General features: G+C 35.9%; 1 protein-coding gene across 4 annotated transcripts in view; it reads left to right on the forward strand.

Moving 5' to 3' along the window:
* The window catches only part of LOC127850914 (NBAS subunit of NRZ tethering complex-like), a 97,637-nt gene that overhangs the window by 10,876 nt on the left and 61,061 nt on the right, over positions 1-25,700 (forward strand). For 2 of the 4 annotated variants that reach the window (XM_052384308.1, XM_052384309.1), the window contains exons 3-18: positions 206-292; positions 6,024-6,081; positions 6,944-6,986; positions 7,287-7,367; positions 7,663-7,710; positions 8,165-8,345; positions 9,017-9,090; positions 11,153-11,275; positions 13,130-13,295; positions 14,417-14,681; positions 15,435-15,484; positions 16,713-16,853; positions 17,605-17,780; positions 19,890-19,959; positions 21,072-21,197; positions 21,517-21,668. In XM_052384308.1, coding sequence (XP_052240268.1) covers positions 206-292; positions 6,024-6,081; positions 6,944-6,986; positions 7,287-7,367; positions 7,663-7,710; positions 8,165-8,345; positions 9,017-9,090; positions 11,153-11,275; positions 13,130-13,295; positions 14,417-14,681; positions 15,435-15,484; positions 16,713-16,853; positions 17,605-17,780; positions 19,890-19,959; positions 21,072-21,197; positions 21,517-21,668 — 1,841 coding nt within the window. Of the gene's footprint in view, positions 1-205; positions 293-4,857; positions 4,970-6,023; positions 6,082-6,943; positions 6,987-7,286; positions 7,368-7,662; positions 7,711-8,164; positions 8,346-9,016; positions 9,091-11,152; positions 11,276-13,129; positions 13,296-14,416; positions 14,682-15,434; positions 15,485-16,712; positions 16,854-17,604; positions 17,781-19,889; positions 19,960-21,071; positions 21,198-21,516; positions 21,669-25,700 lie in introns of those variants that run through there. The other 2 variants (XM_052384310.1, XM_052384311.1) reach the window with 2 other exon arrangements.

A 25,700-nucleotide genomic window follows, 5' to 3' on the forward strand; every position in this document is an offset into this window, starting at 1 on the left:
AGTGAGAATTTGTATACTTAGAAATAACGTTAACGTTATAACGTACCGTTTTTAATGTATTAGGTAAATAAACATTAACAGACATAGCATGTGTCGGTCACTTTTTCTATAAAACAAAGAGTTATTATAACTAAGCAAAACACATGCCACATTAGCAATTCACTGTCTATGATGTTCCGCGAAATCATTACAATTCTAATTTTAGCGATTGGTAGATCACGCCGGGTATGCATATACTTTGATAACAGATGGCACTTCGATACCAGCTAACAACAAAAACCACGCGCGAGAGGTATGTTCATCAGTTTTTTTTTAAAGTTATATAATACAGATTAGTTTTTTTAGACAAGGCGCATGGTCGAGTTTATAAATGGTGTATCCTGTATATCTGTATTAACGCAAAGTTGACCTACCGGTAGTGTGACGTGTTGATTTATAACAGAAAGTGACAAGTACCGTAACAGGGATATTGCATGTTGAGTTTATATAACGGTGAGGGAACTATCGTGGGTTAATTCCCGGTCACCAAGCTGGAGCGCGCGCGTCACGACCAGGGCGAGAGTCACCCTCAAAAGAACTTCTTGAAGATTTCAACCAACCGGCTTTGCCTTACCATAGCCGTAGATCTCGGACAGGGGAACTCCAGCATGCGTGCGCAGACGGTGATGCCAAGAACGGCCTTCAAGGCGGCGCAGCGCGCAAGTAGTAGGAAGCAGTCCATAAATTTGTCAGTATCCTTTGGCGGAGTAGCCTTGTCCTTTCGGAGGCTATGCAACCAGACATGAACTGTAGAACTTTGTAACTGTCGACAGGTGCGCATAAGGGCCACCGTGCAGTGGTCGATTTAATTCTTTGACGAATAACCGGGAAGCTGATGTAAATCCCATATATTTTGGCTAAAACTAACACTATTTCGCTTAAAAGGTCCATCCACACATACTTCTAGCATGGTTTTATCGTGGACTGTCCGGTTTGCGCAGTAGTTGGTACTACTTCTCAAAGTCCCGGATTACCCATAGGACAGACTGGGATTACCGATTAGAAAGAGTAGGCAACAGTATGACAGTTTAAGCTTATGGCAGGACATGATATGTGCTGCCAGCCTTCACTCTGGTTGGCTAAATTAAACGAGTGAAATAGACTGGGCACTAGCGTTCTAGTAGGCACTAGGTCCACTATTGGCCCTGGGGCGTATGCCCCAAAAGTTTCACTGCCTATGGGTCTCCGCGATGCCAACCCGGCACTGGCTTCTCATCTAGGCGTCATGGGTTAAATCTTCGCTCCCGGAAGCTTGTGAGTTTGGTTGATAGTCACCATAACGAACAGGCGGGGTTTCCGCGGAGTACTCCGGCTTCCACCCGCAACACATGACACCACTAAAAAAATCCACATATCTTTCCGTAAAAACGAATAGCTCGAATTTGCATCTACATAATCTATTTTAAAATTCGTCCAAGCGTTGGTGAATCAAATAATTAATAAGGTAGAAGCGCTGAGACACACTACGGGTCCTCACATAATGCAGCCTAACCTTATGCGCTGAAGGACCTCATTAACTTCGAAATACTTAGGCTACATACAGCGTGGGTTAATACGAATTTCTCTCCGGAGTTGCAGTATTCCTATATTTTAGTAGCAAGAGGCAATGATTTTTTAAAATGGGAATATTTGAATGATATTTGGCATTGATGTTATACTACTAAAAACAAACATAATGATGTCTTTATTTTTTTATTAGGATGAAAAATAGATTTTTTTATGATTTTTTTAAAACACGTAAAAAAATAGGTGAATTTTTCTGCTGTTTTTTCTGCCAAAAATCTGGTTCATTGCCAGAAAACAACTGACATTTGCATTTAACCAGCTATTTTGGCCATTTATAAGTTATTTTTATCTATGTGAATGCCTTTTTAGATATAAAACACATTAAAACATATTAATAACACGTATTTTTTATTGGTTTTGCACTTTTTACTGCACAGTTTATGGCAAAATAAGGGGGCATACAAATATATATTTATGTGCGTGAATAGCCTTTGTCTTTACTGCTATCAACAACAACTCTGCAGCTTTTTTAAGGTTTTATTTTCAATGATAACTAATGGTGAACTAACACATAATTTGTTGACACAATTTATATTTGTTGTGCATACACAATATACAAATACTTGTGAAATGTCCAATTACCCGACATTACATAATGATGAATTAAAATGACACATGCCTCCCAATCACGATGACGAGTTGTTCAAATTAAAAAAAAAACAACATTGTTGATGTTGGTTTTTTTGTCAGTCAAAGGTAGCATATAGGCAAAAACTAATCCCAAAGATTGAAATTTTTCATAAGTGATGATTGATGAATCATTTTACTTCAACTGCACTCTCACATGTCAGACCGACAGTGTCACGAGCAGACATAGTGGTCACTACAAAACAATGAAATTCTTATGGGGGCTTTCAATAGTTTTGACAAGTTTTATATGTTGTTCACTCAATTAAAATAAATTGTCCATTAGGTAAAATAAGTCCTCAAATTATAAATACACCCCAAGAACAACAGCCAATACTTAAATAAGGTTAACATGCAGCCAATAGTTCACTGCCACACATGTTTAACAAAAGTAAAATCATTTGCTTCATTAAATAGGTTCAAAAACCAAAATTCTTCTTATTTAAATAAGACCTAACACTAGTTATTTGAACTTCAATGTATCTGTAAGTATTTTTCCTAAGATAGGTGACTAACAAACCTATCCAATGGTTTAAAAAATCTTATATTCAGTTATCGCCTATGGCGATTTCTTCCTGATTTCTTCTCTTTTCCCCCCGCTGCCTTCAGCTTCTTTGCCTCAATCTCCTCTATCGGGGCGCATTCACAAACGGCAGCTTCTTGCGGTACTCTGTAACATGTAAATGAACATTTGAGCTGCACTCTGGGAAAACGGGGCTTAATGCATGAGCCTAAAGTGTCATCCCATATTAGCCTGTTTAGTCCACACAGGCTTATCAGAGACAACACTTTTTGTTCAACTTGATTTTCTTTAAGAAGGGACTTTCTTAAACGGAAAATAGCTTAAAGGTTCATTGTTTTTACCATTAAAGGCTTTTTTTAAGGCTGTTGGGGGAAGGGGCCTTAGCCTTCATATTATATAGGAAAAAGTGTGTGAAACCCAAAATTTGGGGATACAACTCACGCATTGTTAGTCATAGGGGAATGTAATTTCCAGGTGTAAGTTTCTTTTTTTGGGTTAAGTGCATGAATATAATGAAAAAAATTGAGAGGATGTAGCCTTTTTATGAAAATTTCCGAGGGATTGTAGACTAGATTAGGCTACAGCTTGAGAATTAAAAAAAAAGACTGCTCTTCCTTATCTTGTGATATCAGTTTTTTTAAACTCAATTATGTGATATCTGTCTTTTTAAACTACATTTTGTGATATCTGACTTCTTAAAAGTATAACAGTATATATTTCAAATGCATAAACATTAGTGAATTACAATAATGATGATTAATTAATGTTGATAATAAATCTATTTCAAAATGACCGATACATTGCCATAAAATAAAATTACATGGGGTTTATGTTTCAAAATGTCATTTTGCTGAAATGTCATTTATATACTAAGAATAATATTTATTGGTTAAAATTGCATATTATTTTTTATCTAGTACCTGATGCGGAAGCTTCAACTTTTCAGCTTTTGCAGCCCGGTCCTGTGTAAATTGACCTGGCTGCGGTGATACACGCTCACTGTGAGACTCCGAACGCTCACTGTTAGACTCTGACCGTTCACTGTCAGACTCCGAACGCTCACTGTTAGACTCCGAGTCAAACTCTTCCCAATCCTGAGACTCTGACTTATTAGTATCAAACATATGTCTGCAAAAAGAATAATTGAAATCAAAGAAATAATATATCTAAATAATATAACTAAAATACAGTGACTGTATCGAATTGTTGTTCACATCCGACGTTAAATAAAGATTCTTGTATCTTGTATCATTAATGCAATATCCGAAATACTTGCTGTCCGAATAGTGCAAGTCTGTATTTTGTATTATCGAAATGTCTATTTACAGATATACGAATGAAATCTACCATGACGATATAATGTCGGCATAAATATATCCTTCAATGATGTTTAGCACGTACAACACATTTTTTGGCAACTTTACAGAGCAAAAAAAAGAACAATTGATATTTACGTCGTTTGAATTTTCAACAACGGCGGCCATCTTGCCATTCATGAAATGGGTCAATAGTGGGTCCATACATTAGCAACAACCAGCATAATTACGGCATTTTGCAAAGCAATTAGTGGCATGAATGGAAAGGAGAATGATTAACCTTCAAAATAAAAGCAATTTTTCTACTGGGCAATGTATCTTACCTATTTTTCTCGATCTCGGAAATTTTCTTAGGCTTTCTTTTAATCTTCAACGCAACTGTGTGGAAACGAAAGTGCTTTGCCCGCGAACATAAATGTATTAACTTATATGATTAGTGGTTATTTTAACCATATCCAATCGAAAACCACCTTAAAAACGACGTAATTCCGACCCCTTATCGGTACTATTTTTATGAACGAGATTTCGCGCAGGAATTGTTCAGTAATAAATGAGCCGTACGCAGTTGCCTCCCTTGTGCCCATCGCTAATTTTAGAGAAAAAAATAGTCCATTAAATGTCGTGCAGTATTCCGTATTTTATGTATATATGTGTTTGTCCCCGAAACATGCTATGATGCAAAGAACAGCACAATTAACAGCGCACGTGTAAACTCGTGGGAATCATGTAGAAAAGACCGAAAACAAAATTAATGTACGGTCTTCAATACCAGGAGTTTCTATTTTTAGACTGAAGGATTTCCTAAATGGCGGCCACAGACGTGGATAATGAGAGTGATAAAAATATTTTATATGATTTAACCGTTCGCGCTGAATGGAAACATGAAAATGAAATATTTGTAAGAATTTTACAGTATATTGAAGTTAGCGAAATTATTGCGTTGGTTTAAGTTTTAGTTACTTTTATCAGGTAATACAAGTTAAAAGGTATACATTACCCGGATAATTTATTCGGATGAGACCACAACTACAAGTTTTACTGCAAGCTTATTGATGGGAGAAACTATATTACGAATAGTTAACCTCACATTAATGACTGCACTTATATCATTAGTATATGTCAAGCAGGTTGTCAGTGTGAAATAGGTGCATGAATATTATTGTAACTTACTATGCAAATTGCTTCAATTACCAATACTAATGCTCTATTGGTCATTGTCGGCTCGCCTCGGGTACTTCTTACATGTACCCCGGGTACTCTTAAGTATACTGACATGTACCCTTGGTACGGTAAATGTACTTAACGTACCCTGTTGATATTAGACTGTACTCGAGTTTTATTCCCGCCCAAAATCTGATGTCATAAAATGCGCAACCGATTACCGTAAAACGATATTGTTTATCTTAAACAAACTTCCTTTTTTTTTAAACTGCATCAACATGCTTTCTGAGTATGAGTTTCGATAATATAGAGGCCATTTAAGAGACAATTGACATAAATGTGAACATAATTAATTAAAAAAAATAAATAGCCAACATCAATTGATTTAGCATTAAAACTCCCGGGTACGTTTTAGTAAGGCGGTCACTTAACTTTGTGGGTAAGTTGGTTTACCATTTCTTTTAGTTTCAGTGCACATACCAATGCTCATAAATGACACCTGCATTATTGGAGTCAGGAGTAGGGGGTGACCGGTTGTATAAACAATTTCATGACCATTATCAACCAAAAACTTTATTTTTAATTTTTAAGCTGGAAATCAATTGTGATCCTCAAATTTGCAGCTTTATTTTCAAAGCTAGCTGACCTGGTCAAAATTGAAATGGTGATCTTTTCTTTTTAAACCTGTATACTTAAATTTAATACTGTATATTTTTTAAATCAAAACGAAAAATGATAAACAATTTATACTTAACCTTATATAGCTCACGCAAATAATTCTGTATTGACAGAAACCTTCAGCTGGTAAACAAGGCACCTACAGTCCTGATACAGCACCAAGCAGACAAAGTAAGGAACCTTTATAATATGACAACCACATAGCTCGGACTCATTCATTGATACTCAGAAATTCTCGCTCATATTTCATGAACTTAAACTTTATTTTAAACATGTTTCATATGCTTTACATAGCTTTGAGTTTGTGGGTATTAAGTTAAAAACATTGAAATGTTTGTGCATAGAAGAATTTGCTAATATTTTTGTCAGCAAGCATTAAATCTGTTGCCAATGTTGAAATGTTCTTTGCTATAAATGATTACTTACACTCATTTGATTGCAAACTAATTGAGATATGTTAATGTAAGATAGATAAATTGTATTAAGAAGATTTGGCTTTAGATTGTGGATGTGAAGGGTTGGGTCCTGTTCACTGTTACTATAAAATGGTTTCTACTCAATAACATATAGAGCTATTGAAATGATTGATACATTAACTCAAAACCTAACTTGGGTGGAGTCAATATAACTAGGGATTTTGTTTAAGCAGAATGGCGAGGGGGGGGGGCTTCTTTTTTTTTAACCCGTCCTTTTCAAATATGTGGTATCCCTTCATACATTTTATGCTTAATCCTTTTACAATATGTCTTATCCTTTGTTGCCCTATTTAAAAAAAAGTAAACTTTTTAGTAAATACAAACCACCAACATCTAATATTGTTTTTATTGGCCATTTAAGTATCTCAAGCATGGAATAGACTTTGTTTAAATGGCCTCTTATGTTCATGCATATAGTTTTAAAAGCAAACTCAGCAACTTTTACAAGCAAAAGGAAAGTTAAGAGCACTTTCCTGGGAAGTATTAATAGACCAATTTAAATTTAGCTGTGGCTATTTAAATATTAGTTATAATGTGTGGCTTTTGTTTTGTTATAGGAAATGGCTGGAGGCTTCTGCGTAGTTTTGGACGTCCTTTTCAGTAAGTTATCATGTTTAATTTCATTTTGCAATCACTCTATCCTTCACTGTACTTTGTTTTCTATTTTCTTACTTGTTCTTTAACATATATTTTGTTCACATAGGTATACACTTGGTTTAAATTCATCCAGTCATTGCTCACTTTTGTAAAGTTTTGTAGTGTTGTTTATCTGATAACATTTTCACTATTTTAAACTTTATTTCATGTTGTTAACATAACATGATATTTGGAATACAACATAACATGTGCACAGTATTTATAACACAAGATAAACTTATATTCTATAAACAACACTTTTAGATCAGGAGGGACCAACAACCTGCCCAGTAACTTTGTGAAACTCATCAACTGTACAATCAACTGGCGTATAGCAGTGACAAGGCAAGAAGGGCTTGTTTGCTCATGCTCATGTTAGCTCATTAAATGTTAGCTGGTTTTAAAAGAGACAGAATGAAAAAGAAAGCAAACTTTTATATAATTCATATTTCTATCATTCTTGGCAAAAATAGTCTTTATGATTGGAGTAAGATATACTGCTGTATTGTTCATATACATCACATTTACAGACAAAGTCAAGTATGTTACATTTCATTCAGTAAGGAAATAATTTGAGCGCAATTCATGCTACAGTAATTTTACATGTAGTTATTTAGTTATTGAGTATCCACAATTTCAGAGATGGCCACTTGGTTGCAGTTATGCAGGACCAGAGTGTGGAGATAAGGTACAAGTAATAGTATGCTGGAATTTCCTGGGGCAATCTCCACTTCAGTTTGTGCCGACAATTCATTTATAATATCTCTTGCAATTCATTTTAATCTACAGGAAGTGTGAGAAAACATAAAATGACAGTTTATTGTTGTTTTTGGCATTATTTTGTTCTTATTCCTATGCCAGTTGTGCTGCCTCTGGTTCCATATCAAACTCATAGCAGGTTTTATAGCAGCATTATCGGAAAATAGGTCTAATGCCATATGCTGCCAAAAAGCTCAAGACAATCCTAGGCATTCACACAGCCTGGTCAGGAGCTACCTTGCCCACTAATGAGACCACAAAATCTTGCATGTCTTCATAGCTGACATGGTCGCTCGTTACATGCAGCTGCTCAGGAGCGACCCATATGGCATAAGGCCCATTTTGGCATGACATGGTCCATTTTTGTATGTTTTCTTACATAGATCTAGCCATGACGACTTTGAGTCTGTAACTGGGAGAGTCAAACTGGAACCTGACAGCCAGCTCCAGTGGCGCCAACTGGCTTGGAGTGTTGATGGAACCATGCTGGCATGTTCCTATAGCAACGGAACAGTTCAGGCGTACGATATCGTAGGAACGCAATTGTTTGCGATTGCTGGCAATGTAAGCGTTAAATTCATTACAAGCCATGTCATATTTGGATACAAATTTGGACATTACTGCAAAAAAACAACAACTGTTTATTATTTTAGGACTTAAAAAGCAAATATTAAATATTCATGATTAGCATAAACAAATAGAACGGGATACATTTGTGTTGTGTTCTGAGAAAACTGGGCATAATGCATGTGCGTAAAGTGCCGTCCCAGATTAGCCTATGCAGTCCGCACAGGCTAATCAGGGACGACACTTTCCGCTCTTGATTTTCGGAAAGAAGGGACTTCCTTCAAACTAAAAATACCATAAAAGCGGAAAGTGTCGTCCCTGATTAGCCTGTGCAGACTGCACAGGCTAATCTGGAACGGCACTTTACGCACAAGCATTAAGCCCAGTTTTCTTAGAACAAGACACATTTAATGGAAGGTAATTGAGCTTGAGTGGTTCAATTTACAGATTGTTTAAGAAAATGACAATAATAAAATATGCAAGAGTTTAATGTGTAACATTTTATATATGATTTAAATAGTATGCAAACTACAAGATTAACATACACAAATGGTTGAATTTTATGAGTGACGTAAATGCTATGCACATCTATTTTAGTTTTTGTTCACACAACATAAACTGCCAAATCTTGGATATATGGTGTCACGCATGTTTTTCTTTACTGACAGGAGGTCTATACCGGCGATCTTAGCTATGCCGTGGCTAGCCTGGTGTTTACACACAGAGCAAAGGATACAGAATGGTAATGTGGTATTTAATAGCAACTATTTTTTCTTCACAAATGTAGGATCTAGCAGACCACTGACACCCCATTATGCAATGGCACACTGAAGGCCCAGATTCCCCATACTATCATGTTTTGCGCTCTTCCCCACCCACAGCTAAATGGAGTCGCCAATCACCCATACATCTGTATAAAACAAATTCTAACAGTTTTTAGTGGTTTTGACAAGATTGGTTTAAAGTGTAAAAATAGTTTTAACAACGATATTATGTGATATGATGCTTATAAGAGTTTGTTGTCCGTTTCCCTAGTGTTATTATCCTTGGTGAACGAAGCACACGAATAGCTAGATGGCTGCCCTAACAATTACAAAACTAGGAGAAGCCCCTTATCGAGTAAGGCTGTGGCCTGTTGCCTAGTAACTACAAAGCCATTGGGGAAAAGAGATAATCAATAATAAAGTCTACTGGGCAACACACATCACGTTCTTTTAGTAATTTGATCGTCACCGATGAATCACATTGGTAATTTTTATGCCCCCCTTTGAAGAAGAGGGGGTATATTGTTTTGCACATGTCGGTCGGTTGGTCCGTCGGTCGGTCGGTCCGTCCACCAAATGGTTTCTGGATGATAACTCAAGAACGCTTAGGCCTAGGATCATGAAACTTCATAGGTACATTGATCATGACTGGCAGATGACCCCTATTGATTTTCAGGTCACTAGGTCAAAGGTCAAGGTCACAGTGATTCGAAATAGTAAAATGTTTTCTGGACGATAACTCAAGAACGCTTAGGCCTAGGATCATGAAACTTCATTGGTACATTGATCCTGACTGGCAGATGACCCCTATTGATTTTCAGGTCACTAGGCCAAAGGTCAAGGTCACAGTGACTCAAAACAGTAAAATGTTTCTGGATGATAACTCAAGAACGCTTAGGCCTAGGATCATGAAACTTCATAGATACATTGATCATGACTGGCAGATGACCTCTATAGATTTTCAGGTCACTAGGTCAAAGGTCAAGGTCACAGAGACTCAAAACAGTAAAATGGTTTCCAGATGATAACTCAAGAACGCTTAGGCCTAGAATCATGAAACTTCATTGGTACATCGATCATGACTGGCAGATGACCCCTATTGATTTTCAGGTCACTAGGTCAAAGGTCAAGGTCACAGTGACACCAAACAGTAAAATGATTTCCGGATGATAACTCAAGAATGCTTAGGCCTAGGATCATGAAATTTCAAAGGTACATTGATCATGACTGGCAGATGACCTCTATTGATTTTCAGGTCACTAGATTAAAGGTCAAGGTCACAGTGACTCATAACAGTAAAATGGCTTCGGGATGATAACTCAAGAACGCTTAGGCCTAGGATCATGAAACTTCATAGGTACATTGATCATGACTGGCAGATGACCCCTATTGATTTTAAGGTCACTAGGTCAAAGGTCAAGGTCACAGTGACAAAAAACGGATTAACACAATGGCTGCCACTACAACTGACAGCACATTTGGGGGGCATGCATGTTTTACAAACAGCCCTTGTTGACCTTTGCAGATGAACATAAAAATACCTTCAATTGGGTGAAATAATAATGTCTTGCCTGCATATTTGTATTCAAATTTCAACATTTCTTGGAGCTACCAGTTTGCTAATACAAAATAGAAGGACATATGCAATTGTGAAAGCTGCTTTAACAATTTAAGCTTTACACTGTTGATGCAAATGATAGTCAGCACTTTTTAAAGCCACTTAAATTGAATGATTAATTGGGCACCTTGTATCTTGTATGCGTACCATTGCATGGTTCATTATGTGGCAACCTTCCAGCAGCTTTTAAACGACAAAGTACGACATATATTACTTAAGCTATGTAGTTTGTGAAAGTTATTTACATCTAATATGTATGTTCTGATTGTAAATAAAGCTGATGCATTCTTAAAGTAGAATGATACAAACAGTGCTATTTAGTCTTTGGATACCAGCCATTCGTCAGCATAACCGTATGTAAACTAAATTGCGTGAAAGCATGGAGACCATTTTCTATAATTCATGAATTCTTTTGTTTCTAGGCCGATTCAGTTGTTAGTGGTCAACTACCAGGGAAGACTGTCCAGCTATAAAGTACACAGGGATAAGGGCCAGCAACTTCTGCATGAATTCAACTTTAGTTCACACTACCCTCTAGGAATAAGGTAAAGAGCTATATTCTCTTATTATTTGTTCATTTAAATTGTTAATCACCTGCCAAGAAGCAAGAGATTTTTTAGGATTGCCTTTCGTCTGTTTGTCTGTCAATCAGTCGATCACTCTGTCTGTACAATTTCAAACTTTGTTGTTGGTTTCTTATCTCCTATAAGCTTTGCAGTATTTGCTTGAACATTTACTAAAATGCGAGAGGTCATTCAGTTGATATGCAGAAGGCATTGGTCATTCACTATACTCAAGGGTTTAAGGTCAAGGTTAAACTTAATGATTAAATGTTTGAACCTTTATTTTGTAATTTGTATGTCCCCCATTCTATACTGGGGGACATATTGTTTTTGCCCTGTCTGTTTGTTTGTTGGTTTGTTTGCATCAAATTTTAACATTGGCGATAAATTTTGCATTGTTGAAGATAGCAACTTGATATTTTGCATGCATGTGTATCTCATGGAGCTGCAAATTTTGAGTGGTGAAAGGTCAAGGTCAAAGGTCATATATATTGGGGGGGGGGGGGACATAGTGTTTCACAAACACATCTTGTTTTTATATCTTCTACCAGTACATGTATATCATATATGTTTTCATTAAACTTGGTTAAAATGTTAAGTTCATTTAGACAATGTGCATACAACATTAGTAAGTCAGCATGTCTGAAAGTCAAAGCCACACAAAAAGGTATATTGGTTCAGCTTTCATTTTGGTGTCTTATTTTGGTGTCTTTTCCATATGTCCAATACAATTTTAATGATTTTGCTTTACCATATCTCTTTTGTCTTTTGAAAGAATTCCAGGAAATCTTGATCAAATGTGAAGGTCAGTGAGATGATTTGCAGTAGACATGGCTCTTTCATGCCAGCTCAAGGTTAAGGTCCCACCTGAAGTTCTATTTTTGAGTCTACATTTGTGTGTGCATTTTTAGTCCCCTACCGGTTTCACGGGAGGGGACTTATGGTTTGCACTCCATCAGTCTGTCAGTCTGTCTGTCCGTCTGTCCGTCACACTTTTCTGGATCCTGCGATAACTTTGAAAGTTCTTCATATTTTTTCATGAAACTTGGAACATGGCTTCATATTTTTTCATGAAACTTGGAACATGGATATAAGGCAATATGGACATTATGCGTGTAATTTCAATTTGTTCCTACGTCAAAAATTATGGTTGCTATGGCAACAAAAAGACTAGAAATACTGCTGAAAATGGTGGTTGTCAAAAATTATGGTTGCTATGGCAACACATAGACTAGAAATACTGCTGAAAATTGTGGTTTTCTGGATCCTGTGATAACTTTGTAAGTTCTAAATATTTTTTCATGAAACCTGGAACATGGATAGATGGCAATATGGACGTTATGCACGTCATTTCATTTTGTTCCTATGTCAAAAATTCTGGTTGCTATGGCAACAAAAATATATTTAAAAAATCTGGAATTTCTGACAATGGTGGAGCTGGTAGGGGACTTATATTGCTTGACAATAGTCTTGTTATACCTGGTTCATCTCCCTAAACCCTTTTGGTGTATCTTCATAACATGAAGAGAGTTCGAGCCAACCAGGAATTTGAGAGTCAAGCTAGTTCGAGCCATCAGGTTATGACTGTATTACAAAGAGATACTATTACTTGGCACTTCAATGATTATCGTTATAAAATTATAACAAAATGTACAGTTTCATAGCAACATGTAAGTCTTTATTTCCCAGGCCATCTTCTATCTACTTTTGATCCCTACGAGGTAATCAATTTTTTTGCAGGTGTGCTTACACCTACTTTTATTCAGGCATTGAATGACACATTGAACCATGATGGTCTTCACTGTAGCATTCTGAACTCTCTGTTGATTGTTACAGTTGTATGGAGTGGGATACAACTGCAGGCCTGCTGTATGCGGGTGGGTGTGGTCAGGATGCAGAGGGCGTTACTACGGCAACCAGGGAGGGCTTGACAGCGTGGCGGGTCCTCTCCGACTATCCACACTACAAACTGGTCACCGACTATGCACAGGATTTGAAAAAGGTTTAAAAATACATTCTAGGAATAAACAAGTTTAACTTTTATAATTTGATTAACACATAGTAATATTTGAGCAAATTGTTAGGTAAAACAGATGTCAAAGATAATGTGTTGAACTGTTAACATGAAAACTTACTTATTTTTGCCATGTTCATGTATGTATTATTCGATAGATAAAGGATATTAACGTTTTGCTTAATATTTTCTAACTATCACACACATGTATTCTTCTTAAAGGGGCCTTTTCACGTTTTGGTAAATTGAAAAAATAAAAAAAAGTTGTTTCAAATTCGCAAATTTTTCGTTTTAGTTATGATTTTTGTGAGGTAATAGTAACACTGACCATTTACCATGCTCTTAAATATCCAATTTTTGCATCTTTTGACGATTTGAACACCTGAAAATTATAAAACGTTGCAATGCGAAACGATTGAATAATTTGGAAAGTTCTGTTGTTGTCTTTATATTTTGGGAAACTATAAGGATTGCTTACATAAGTAAAAAGCACGCCGGCTCATATTATGAGCACGGATGGTCGAGTGGTCTAAGCAGGAGACTTTTTACTTCAGGACTCCAGGGGTCAGTGGTTCGAGCCCAGTTGAGGGTTACTTTTTTTCCTTTTTATTCCCCTGGTAGGGTGGCATATAGCATTTGAACTGTCCGTCCGTCAGTCCGCCCGAAAACTTTAACATTGGCCATAACTTTTGCAATATTGAAGATAGCACTTGATATTTGGCATGCATGTGTATCTCATGGAGCTACACATTTTTAGTGGTGAAAGGTCAAGGTCATCCTTCAAGTTCAAAAGTAAAAAAGTACAATCCAAGGGAAGTAATAAGCTTTAAAAGAGAGATAATTTCAAAACCTGTCAAATGATATATTAAAATTTTATTTAAGAGTTAAGCGTCGCAATAGGGGGCATTGTGTTTCTGACAAACACATCTCTTGTTTTAATTGTATTCTTGTTGTTTTTTTACTTGAGATTTTTTGGTCCAATATTTAAATTTATCAATTAGAAGCATTTAATGATAAGCTTCAATATATGCCAAAATCTGTGAAAAGGCCCCTTTAATTAGTTATTAATTTAACTACAACTAACATTCCACAACTTTTCCTTCTAACAGGCCAAAAGTGAGATGTCCTTTTCCAGACGTTTAAAACTGCCACTTCTGTCTCGTCTCCGGGCGGCCAACAGCGACGGTGTGCTGTGCATGACAATGTCGCCAGACATGAAACACCTGGCATCGCTCCATTGGTCTGGCAAGTTGTGTGTGTGGTCGCTGCCAGGACTTCAGATGGTGAGCAGCTGGAGCCACGATGATCAGCCAAATGCCAATGACCTGAGTCCGGAGCACACAGAGAATCCACAGCTTCGAAAACTGATTAAAGGTATAATACCACTTAGACACGTATTTTTTACGCATTTGTAGTCCCTTAGAAAATAAAATTTAATTAAAGACCTTTCTTACTAAATTCAAGTTTTAAAGGCTTCATTTCAAACCCTTAGATTCTGATGAGCTGCAAACAGCATAAAAATAAAACCTGAACAGACTGCTAGTTACTCACAGGCTGTTCTGGCTTTATGCTGTTTGAAGGTTTAATGATGTTTACTACCATCTATTTTAGCTTGAAAGTTCAAATTAACAGTATAAGATTTTATTTGGCAAAAGCTTGACTATTTTCATAGTTTAATTCTTTTTATTTGATCATTATTGCATCAAAACCCTTATCGTATAGAAATGCTAGAAATTTCCTAAGTATATACATTACCTGGTGTCTTTGGTGGATCTATTTACATTTCCACAGTTGATATCAAACCTGAGACCATTTGGTTGCAAGGCTTACTGTACACAATATACACTATGCAACTGTGACGTTTGAAACATTTCAATTGTAATTGACTTTGATTCAATTAAAAACAGTCATTTATAAATATTTGTTTATCTTTTTGTACATTAAACTGTTGATGAGTATGTGAATGTGATCACTTAAATCCTGTTTGTTTAGATATAAAGTTTTAGGAATTGTACTGATGATGTTATAATGGCATTCACTGAACTCTTTGTCAGCCATAAAACAACGCACAATCAGCTATGATGTAAAGTATGGGTACATATATATGGGAATGTGAACTTTTTTCAGATTTGGTTAGCACCCGTCAACTTATTGATGTCAATTGGTGGTCAGATAGGGTAGGTGTTGCATTTGTTTTAATGTTTTATAATAGCTGTTTAGACATTCTTATTAAAATTGTATTACTGTACTGTAAATGTTTAGTTTTTATTAAATTTAGTTTTAAGTTAACAGGATTTAAGTCATTCCTTTTATTTTTAACAAAAATTACATTCTGGCCTAAAGATAGCTTGTTAGGGCTTGCTTGTATTCTTTCCAGAGTTTGAGAAATGTTAATGTTGAAAACAGGTAAGCTTTTTTAGCAAGGCCTTAGTTGTTTTTGTAGAGCAAATAAACTTACCAATGTTTGATACTTACCGTAATTACGCTAAGTTTTCGGACACTCTAAATTTTCAGACACCCCCTTTTTTGGCCCAAATATAATTTTTTATAACTCTTCGGACATAAGGGTTTTTGCAATAATGTATGACTGTTTTTTGGGACACTACATTTTACAGTGCTATTTACAAGTTTTTTTCCCGTGGTGTCACTTTCATAGTGCGTTTTTATGACCGAATTAAGGTGAATGCCTTAAGGTGATGGCCATAACAACTGTGTTATTGGGTAAACAGCCATTTTTAATGGTAATTTATCCTAGAAATATTATTGTGACTAATACTAATCGTTCCAAAACGTAATGCATCCCAATTTTTATACTAACATTGAAGGTGTAAGACAAGGACTGGCTAACAAAAACATAATGAATAGTTTGCAGATTTTATTTGATTGCATTAATTACTGGTTCATACGAGATCATCTTTGAATCTGTTGGTCAGAAAAGAGCCTTGTTGTCATTTTCTGTACTCAAATAAAGCATTTGAATTTCTTTTTAGGTGTAAATATATATAAAAGTAATATTAACTATAAGGCATGGTATTTTTACAAGCACGTAGTATTAGTCGTTAATACAATGGACGTTATACATATTGCAAAACCATATCTGATCTTCAATGCATTATATTTAGAGTGTCTCTCTTTTTTGACACCTGTTTATTTTGCATATTTTGTGTATCAAAATTTTCGGCTGGGAATTTTTTAAATTATTTTTTAGTGCCCAAAAACCATAGAGTAAGAGTAATTACTGTACCTGGTATTCTGTGTATCCCAAATTTATTGGACTTTCTGCCTTCAATACTTAAGTGAAAAATGGAAAATGGCTGAAAACAACATTTGACCATCAAATGACTTAATACTTTTCTAAAATGCTCCCAGCTTTTGTAACCCAAGACAAGCAACTTTTTCCGGCAGGCTGTGATACTGGCGCGAGGTACCGGAGCTGTGACCGTGTGTGCAAAGGAGACACTCACCAACCTGCTAAGTAACCCAGAGTGGTTCGAACCTGCCCCACGACTCACTGGTGTGCATAATGGAGGATTTCTTGGGCTAGAGGTAACATGTGATAAAGTGATGTCTAATATATCATAGGTTTGTATGTTCGTTTTGAGGGCTAGAGGTAACATGTTAAATAGTAATTTCTAATATGACGTAGGTTTGTATATGTGTTTTGAATTATGTGCTATGCATAGGCGTTGTCTTTAGTTTAACTACAATTTAATTAATGTCCTCCATTTTTATTTTCTTATTGTGGTCAGCATATCAATTTTACCATTTTTCATCCCTGAAAATCAAATGTACTTATTTTTTAAGTTACTGCCTCGGCCTTATCTTCGCCATATATAGATAAATTTTGAAATAAATTGGCATAAATATAAACCTACATAAGATGACATTGTGTATGAAATGTCAAATTTGCAATAAAATAGCTTGACATTTATTGTTTCTGCATTAACTTTGCCATATTGATTGATTTAAAACAACTTTGCATAAATACCATTTATTGTAAGGCTGTGGGTAATATCTGTCTGCCTTCCTCAAAGGTCAAATTTTGCAATTAAACATCTCGTCTTGGCTGTCACTTGGTCAATCAGAATGCAATGTATAAATAACTTACCACAAATTACTAGAATAAGGAGACTCATTGTCAAGTGTATCACCCGTCACAAATGTCAAGGTCTTACTTAAAGGTCAAAAATCAAATTCTGCAACAAACATCTTGTTTGTGACATAAGGGGAGGTTTGAGACAAAATTGGAATGTGAGGGTATCAGTGCCTTATGGTCATGTGTCTTGTTTCGTAACAGGTTGAATGCAGGTTTCCCAGGAAGCGAGTGCTGGCATTGAATGCTGATGAGAAGGATGATGAAGATGACAGTGATGTGGAGGAAGGCCTCCTATCCAGGTCATGGGGCGTTGCCAAGCAGTGCTTACATTACATTACTGACATGGAGACATTCAAGCCACCCAAAAAGAAACCTAAGTATGTAAAATTGAGATTTTACTTTAATAATATTATTTTATAAATGCACTTCTTTATTTAATTATATCACCCAAAAGGAAACCAAAGTATTAACACATGATGTTTAATGTAACTGTTCTTTATTTTTTATGTAAATCTTATGCTTTTAGTAAAAGACACCCAACTATGTATATTTTTGATAATTGTTGTGAATTGGTCTATAAACAATAATGTTGAGCACTGATGCTTAGTCATGACCTTAGCGAAGAGAGAGGGTGTTCTTTCTTGAATAAATAGCGATTATGTAAACATTTTGATTGTAATATGATAAGATAAATATTTAAAAAATTGGATTGAAATATTTATTTTACTTTATAGCTGAATGGTCATTGATTGTAGGTAGTTGAATAAAGCCGTTTTTGTAATTTGCTTTACTATGAGCAGCCAATGTCATGTTAGAATACATTTTAAAACATTTTCCATTACATAAAATAGTTATATTGCATGAACAATAAAAAACAGATTATACAGTCTTAGTTTAAGCCTATTTGTTTTAGCTAGATAGCATTGAAAGTACTTACTACTGATTTGAAATGCTTATAAGTAGGTTTCCTGGGCCTTGGTGTCTTTGGAGGAGATCTAAAGAATGCTCCCACAGTGGGGATTGAACCTGTGACCTCCTGGTTGCTAGGCAGACATCATATCAAACCTCTGACCTCCTGGTCACTAGGCAGACACCATATCAAACCTCTGACCTCCTGGTCACTAGGCAGACACCATATCAAACCTCTGACCTCCTGGTCACTAGGCAGACATCATATCAAACCTCTGACTTCCTGGTCACTAGGCAGACACCATATCAAACCTCTGACCTCCTGGTCACTAGGCAGACATCATATCAAACCTCTGACCTCCTGGTCACTAGGCAGACATCATATCAAACCTCTGACCTCCTGGTCACTAGGCAGACACCATATCAAACCTCTGACCTCCTGGTCACTAGGCAGACATCATATCAAACCTCTGACCTCCTGGTCACTAGGCAGACACCATATCAAACCTCTGACCTCCTGGTCACTAGGCAGACACCATATCAAACCTCTGACCTCCTGGTCACTAGGCAGACACCATATCAAACCTCTGACCTCCTGGTCACTAGGCAGACACCATATCAAACCTCTGACCTCCTGGTCACTAGGCAGACACCATATCAAACCTCTGACCTCCTGGTCACTAGGCAGACACCATATCAAACCTCTGACCTCCTGGTCACTAGGCAGACACCATATCCACTACAACACCGCGACTTTGAGTATACAGTCTTAAAGGGACTGTCAACCACAACAAGGAAGAAATGAAAAATGGTAAAATACGGTATTTTTTTACAATTTTTAGTTTATATTGATTAAAATATCACGACTGGTATATTATATTACTTGAAAAAACTTGTTAAGTTTTCATATTGTCAGTATACTTGGTAATAATTTTTACTGGGTATGTCTTCCAGGTAACTACCAGTTAACTATAAATAACGCCAGTAGATTGATCATTATTGCCACGTGGTAAACCCAAGAATGCAAATTGTGCATGCATAGTGAATTGTATATACACATGTATTTTATATATAAAATGATCAATCAACTTGCGTTATTTATAGTGTGTATATCGTTATGTCACCTATTTTGGCGATGAACTTTAGATTTCACATCGCACAATTTTATTACCGAATATACTGAAAATATGAACTTTTTTCAAGTAATGAAATATACCAGTCATGATATTTTAATCAATATAAACTAAAAATTGTAAAAAAATATGGTATTTTAGAAATTTTCTTTTTTTGCCATTCGTGGATGACAGTCCCTTTAATGTGCCAAGTCAGTAGAAAGACATTAGTTGTTATGAGTTGTTCAGGAGAATTAAATGTATTTATCAAAGGAATGTCGCTCGTTGTAAAAACGTTAATAGATACTGATATCGAGTTATGCAACTTTTCAACTGCAAAGACAAGATACATTCAGATGATGTCATTTTATTCAGCTAATCAACTGTAATCAACTGTAATGACAAGTATAATTACAAGTGATATCATAGGCAGCTAAGCAACTGTAAAGACAAGTATAATTTCAGGCTTGTGAATCGTACCTACAGACTTGTGTGCCTTAAGAAAACAACACCTGAGGAGCTCTTTGCCAGAAAGGTGGGCCTTTCCATTTTTGGAGTGCCTCAAATATCTTTTAAATACAGTAAAACCAGGGGTCAGTCAAGGGGAATGACCAAAGTGACCATTGTTGACAAGTGACTGCTATTCTCGGTTCACCACTTTTAAGATGATTGGTCTGTTGGTAGTATTGCTACGTCGTTACCCCACCCAGTTGTTCCTAACAGTGTAAAACAAAGGCTCATTGCTGATAACTAAGCATAATAACATATAACAAAATCTATTGAATTATACAGAATAATATCTTATAAATTCATTTAATTTCATAACTATTTTTAAACTAAATCTTTGACTTCATCAACAATAGTATTGTTGTTTACTCACGCATCTCGTTCATTTAGTAAATCTGACAGTTCATTTTACATTGATCAGGAGATATTTAAATAAAGGTTGTCACGTGTCATTGATGTCGAAACAAGTATAAAAAGCAGATAAACCGAAAGAACGTCATAACTGTCTTGTTCTCATTTAAAGAAAAAGATGCCAAAATCTTATAAAAATTTAGTTAGTTTGTTATAAAATTTGCATTTCAATGTCTGTATTTCCTTAATAGACGATCACTTATTGTCTTTCTATAGCAACACTCTCCAGCTTAGTGTTGTTTTTAACACCTTATCAGCGATAAAGATCTATTGACTGTCATGCGCTCATGCTTTGTCGTTATGATTGCAGCCGATAATTGCTACTAAAACACAATGTTATTATTATGTGCACCTGTTTTGTTTGTGATCTTACTTTTCGCAAGAAGAAACGACTGACTTGTGACTGTTGTTCTCAGTTCAAAAAAGACTTTTGGAGGGAAATATAAATTATAGACAGTTGACCGTTATTCTCAAGTGTCATATAGTGATTTTCGTCGGGGGGGGGGGGGGGATCCAAACTGACCGTTGTTTGCAGTTGACCGTTGTTCACAGTTGACCCCTAGCTCAGTTTAGACTGTATAAAAACAATGTTTTAAGAAACACCAGGGTCTTAAACATAAAGTAAAGAATCAGCGGAAAAAACAAATGAGGTTTAAGGTAAAATATGGGCATGATCATAATTGCCTTCGGCTGTTTACATTACTTACCGGTATACTATGTTTTTGCCAGCTGGAGAATGAGGAGTATGGTGAGGCGAAGTTGCTGGCCCAGACATATGGGCTGGATGTGGACCTGGTGTACCAGCGACAGTGGAAGAAGGCCCCAGTGGATAGGGCTTCCATACAGGACTACCTGGTAGGCAGGTCTACGGGTGCAAGAAATAAACAACTTATAGGAGATGAATTGCTCCAAATTTGTTGTTGAAACTGTTATATGCATATCTGAATGTATCGTAAGTTATTTTTATTTTTCGAAAATTAAAGTTGCACTATTAATGAGCACATTGAGCAATTGTAGGTACAAATAAATGTTTATTTATTGGGATAAGTAATGATAATTTTGCCACAATTTAAAAGTGTTTACTTTTTTATGAAAATATTGATCTACCACTGTGTGTGTGTGATAAAGTATGATAATATTGAGTTTTTGAGTGTTACTGTTTCCTCAATTATAGAGCAAGATCAGCAAACGCTCATGGGTGTTACATGAGTGCATGGAGAGACTGTCAGACCGTCTCGACGCCATGAAAGAGCTGCTTGAGTTTGGACTGCGAGGCACTGACCTTCCTGCTCTCATCATGATCGGCAGTGGAGAGGACAAGGGCAGGTAAGTGCTGCATGACTTAACAGAGTTTACTGGTATAAATTGACATGGACATAGTTAGGCTTAAATATATTTATTTAAGCTTGATTGCATTGAAAGCCTAAGGCTTATTAAGCCTAAGGCAACGATCTTGTGTCGGTTTTCTGTGTAGAACCAGTACTTGGTGTCTTTTGGGTAGATTTAAAGAACGCTCCCACAGTGTGGATCAGAACCAGAACCTCTCAATTGATAGGCAGACACCATATTTTCTATGCCAGGTATGGACATAGTTGTCAGGGAAGGAATAGGCTTAACAATAATTGGTTTACATCAGCCATAAATGATGGAAGTTACTTACTTGCTAGCCCTTGTCACATCAGCTATATTTGAATAGTGTAAAACTGTAGTCATTTTTTGCTGTCAGCACACCCCTTTGCTGGTTCAATGACTAAAATCTTGTCAAAACAGACAAAACTATATTTAATTCATATTCAATTTGTTTTGTGGTCCACAGGCATAGATATTTTTAACGTTCTTTGAACGGTGATTATTATGCCCCCGGTAGGGTGGCAAATAGCAGTTGAACTGTCCGTCGGTCCGTCTGTCAGTCCGTTAGTCCGTCAGTCTGTCAGTCTGTGCGTCCGTCCGAAAACTTTAACATTGGCCATAACTTTTGCAATATTGAAGAAAGCAACTTGATATTCGGCATGCATGTGTATCTCATGAAGCTGCACATTTTGAGTGGTTAAAGGTCAAGGTCATCCTTCAAGGTCAAAAGTAAAACAAATACAATCCAAGGGAAGTAGTAAGATTAAAAAGGGAGATAATTTCTAAACCTGCCAAATGATATATTGAAATTTTATTTCAAAGCGGCGCAATAGGGGGCATTGTGTTTCTGACAAACACATCTCTTGTTTTGTTGATGTTATTCACTAATTAACATGTCACAGGCTGTCAAGCGGTCATACTTTTTCCTACTATTTCCTACTTTTTCCTACTTTTTCATCAGGATCCTACTTTTTCCTATTTTTTTTACCAAATCTTCCTACTATTCCTACTTTTTCATTTTCAATGGTGAAAATTTAAAAAAAGATTAAGAGTTTATTTTGTAAACTTGCAGGATGAATGAATCTATGGCATGACTGTTTCCCTATTAAGGTGCATTCATCTAGATAAGAACTGACAACCCATGCTGACTGTCTGCTAGCACCTCTTCAGGAAGCATATATATTTATTGTACCCTACCGGTTTCAGCCGAGGGGACTTATGGTTTGCGCTCTTTTCTGGATCCTGAGATAGCTTTAAAAGTTCTTCATATTTTTTAATGAAAATTGAAACATGGACAGATGGATATATGGAGATTATGCACGTCATTTCATTTTGTTCCTACGTCAAGAATTCTGGTTGCTATGGCAACAAATAGACTAGAGCAACTGCTGAAAATGGTGGATCCTGCACATTTTTCTGGATCCTGCCATAACTTTAAAAGTTCTCCATATTTTTCTTGAAACTTGAAACATGCATAGATGGCAATTTGGACATTATGCATGTCATTTCATTTTCTTCCTACGTCAAAAATTCTGGTTGCTATGGCAACAAATATTTAAAAAAAAAAAAAAAATGACAATGGTGGAGCCGGTAGGGGAAATATATTGCTTTACAATAGTCTTGTTTCTTATGTAACTTTTGAAATTATTGACAAACGTTTTTTTCGGCGTAGCTGTATACGCCAGCTTTTTAACCTTACCTGACCTTTGTAACTGTCCAATATAATTCAAATAAAATTTTCCGAGGCTAGTGCAGAGTGAATACACTACATTTATCCCATAGGCTGATTTGAGCATACGACCAGAACATTGGAAACATGTCCGCGTCTTTGTAACACTGTTTTACTGCTTGTTCAGCATGAAACAATTTTATCTCTAATGAAAAGGCTTAATAGATAGAACAGTTTTACACTCAACATCAATACAGTTTGTGCATGCACCTTTTTTTTTCAGAGGATTGCCAGCGCGAGAACATTTGTACTTAAAGGTTATGTTCTCATATTTAGTACTGACTTCCATATTCCTGTCAACATGTTAACATGTAAAAGTATAAAGAGATGTGGAAGCGAGGCCTCACTTTAATGCATTGCATTTTAACCCACGAGTTATCAAGGTCAGTTCGCGGTTAGTGTGTTTGAATGTCACAGTTTATGTACAGGTCATCGCTGCCTCTTCACGACTACCTTATGTGTTGACCGGAGTTCGCGGCCAGTCAAATAATCGTTATATAATAAAGACGCTATAGCGTGAACTAGGTGAACTGGAATTTTCTTTAGACCAGAAAGATGTTAAATGAAGATATCCAGTGATATAATTATGATATGTCAATAATAGATTCTTAATGTGTTTAAACAATACCATGATAAATATTATTTTTAATTAATTTAACAAGACCTATTCCACCACATTGACTTATGTATTAAGCATGAGCACGATGATTATCGATACTTTTAATAAACGAATCAAATAGCAATGCCCAACAAACCACTAAAACAGGTTTGTTCGAAGAACGCGCGTATAAATATTTAAAATATGTACGGATACTTCGCGTGTGGCCAGTTGACTCATATGTTTCAATTTCACTTCCATTCTTTTGGTTTTCTGTTTTGTATCTATAGGTTTATGACCAGCAATATGTAATAATGTTCAATAAGCTTCGAAAACTCCGCGTAACATCCCGTACTGTGTGTGATGCAGCTAAGAACTGCACAGAAAAAGATATTAGCTATCCTTGATCTCATTCATTGAACTCTTTACCTTTCATAAACTCCAAGCACAATCAACGCCATATATCTTTTTTAAAGATATTTCTTGTTAAAAGTAACAATATTGCCTTGTTTACTTCCTTAGCATTTGTACACTGCAGACTTCACTACCTTACACAGTTTCCAGTGATGTAAGAGCTGAGTGAACCCATTGTTTATTCCAGTTTTATTTTGTTTCTATTTACAACAATTTGACCAAACCTTATGCATGTTTGCATGATATTACTGTTTGGAATGTAGAGATATAGAGATACATGTATTGTATGAGTGGTTATGTAATATGGAATTTATAACACAAGTTATTTGAAAAAGATAAAACTGATGCTTTGCGGAGTTTGTATCATTTACAAATATAATGTAATAAATAACGTATTACATGACAACGGATATGATGTTCTATTGATATCATAGGTACATCATGTTTAGTAATTAAAGTTAAATGCACAGAGCCTAAATGCCCTGATACATTTTCTGATGATGCCATAGCTAGTGAGGTAACTTCAATGTGTTACAGCGTTGTATAAACAATATTAAACGACATTATAACACTGCCACAATGTCATCAATGATGTAAAAACCATTATTTGAAACTGAAATAAACAATGTAGTGTAACTGTTTCATTGACCAATCAATGATGTCATAAAAGATGTCAGGTGATAAGGTCCTATCTCCAGTTGCATAATCTGCTCTGCAATTACCAGTCATTAATGTAAATGTAACTTAAGTCATTGTAACTGCACCCTATTGTTAATTTAAAGGTTTCAAAATGTAGCTGTAGCAGAGCATGGACACTGCTTTATATACTAGTATTAATCTTGTACAACAAGTTGTGGTATCACTAAATAAATTTGGTCTTTTTCGTAAGTATATAACATGTACAATATATTACCATTTTTATATCCATACACAGAAGACCTCTAACCACTTATTTGATGATACACCAAAATGAACAGCATCTATTTATACATTTTTAACAGGGTAGCTTTGCTTTAAGCTTAATTATCATAGATACACTATAAGTGCTAAAATGCCTAGTGGGAAAACAAAGTTAAACCCTTCATGGATGGAGAAGTTGGACAACAGTGGAAAAACACTTGGATCTGGTGCAAGAGAGATACCAGAGAGATGGATCCTGGACCTGTGTCTAAAGATTTTGTCTTATGTATTCCTACTTTTGAGGGAAAAGTTCCTACTTTTTCTTTCTTTTTCCTACTTTTTTTGCAAAAGTTGTTCCTATTTTTTC

This window comes from Dreissena polymorpha, chromosome 11 (genome assembly GCF_020536995.1).
Source record: "Dreissena polymorpha isolate Duluth1 chromosome 11, UMN_Dpol_1.0, whole genome shotgun sequence".
NCBI lineage: Eukaryota > Metazoa > Mollusca > Bivalvia > Myida > Dreissenidae > Dreissena > Dreissena polymorpha.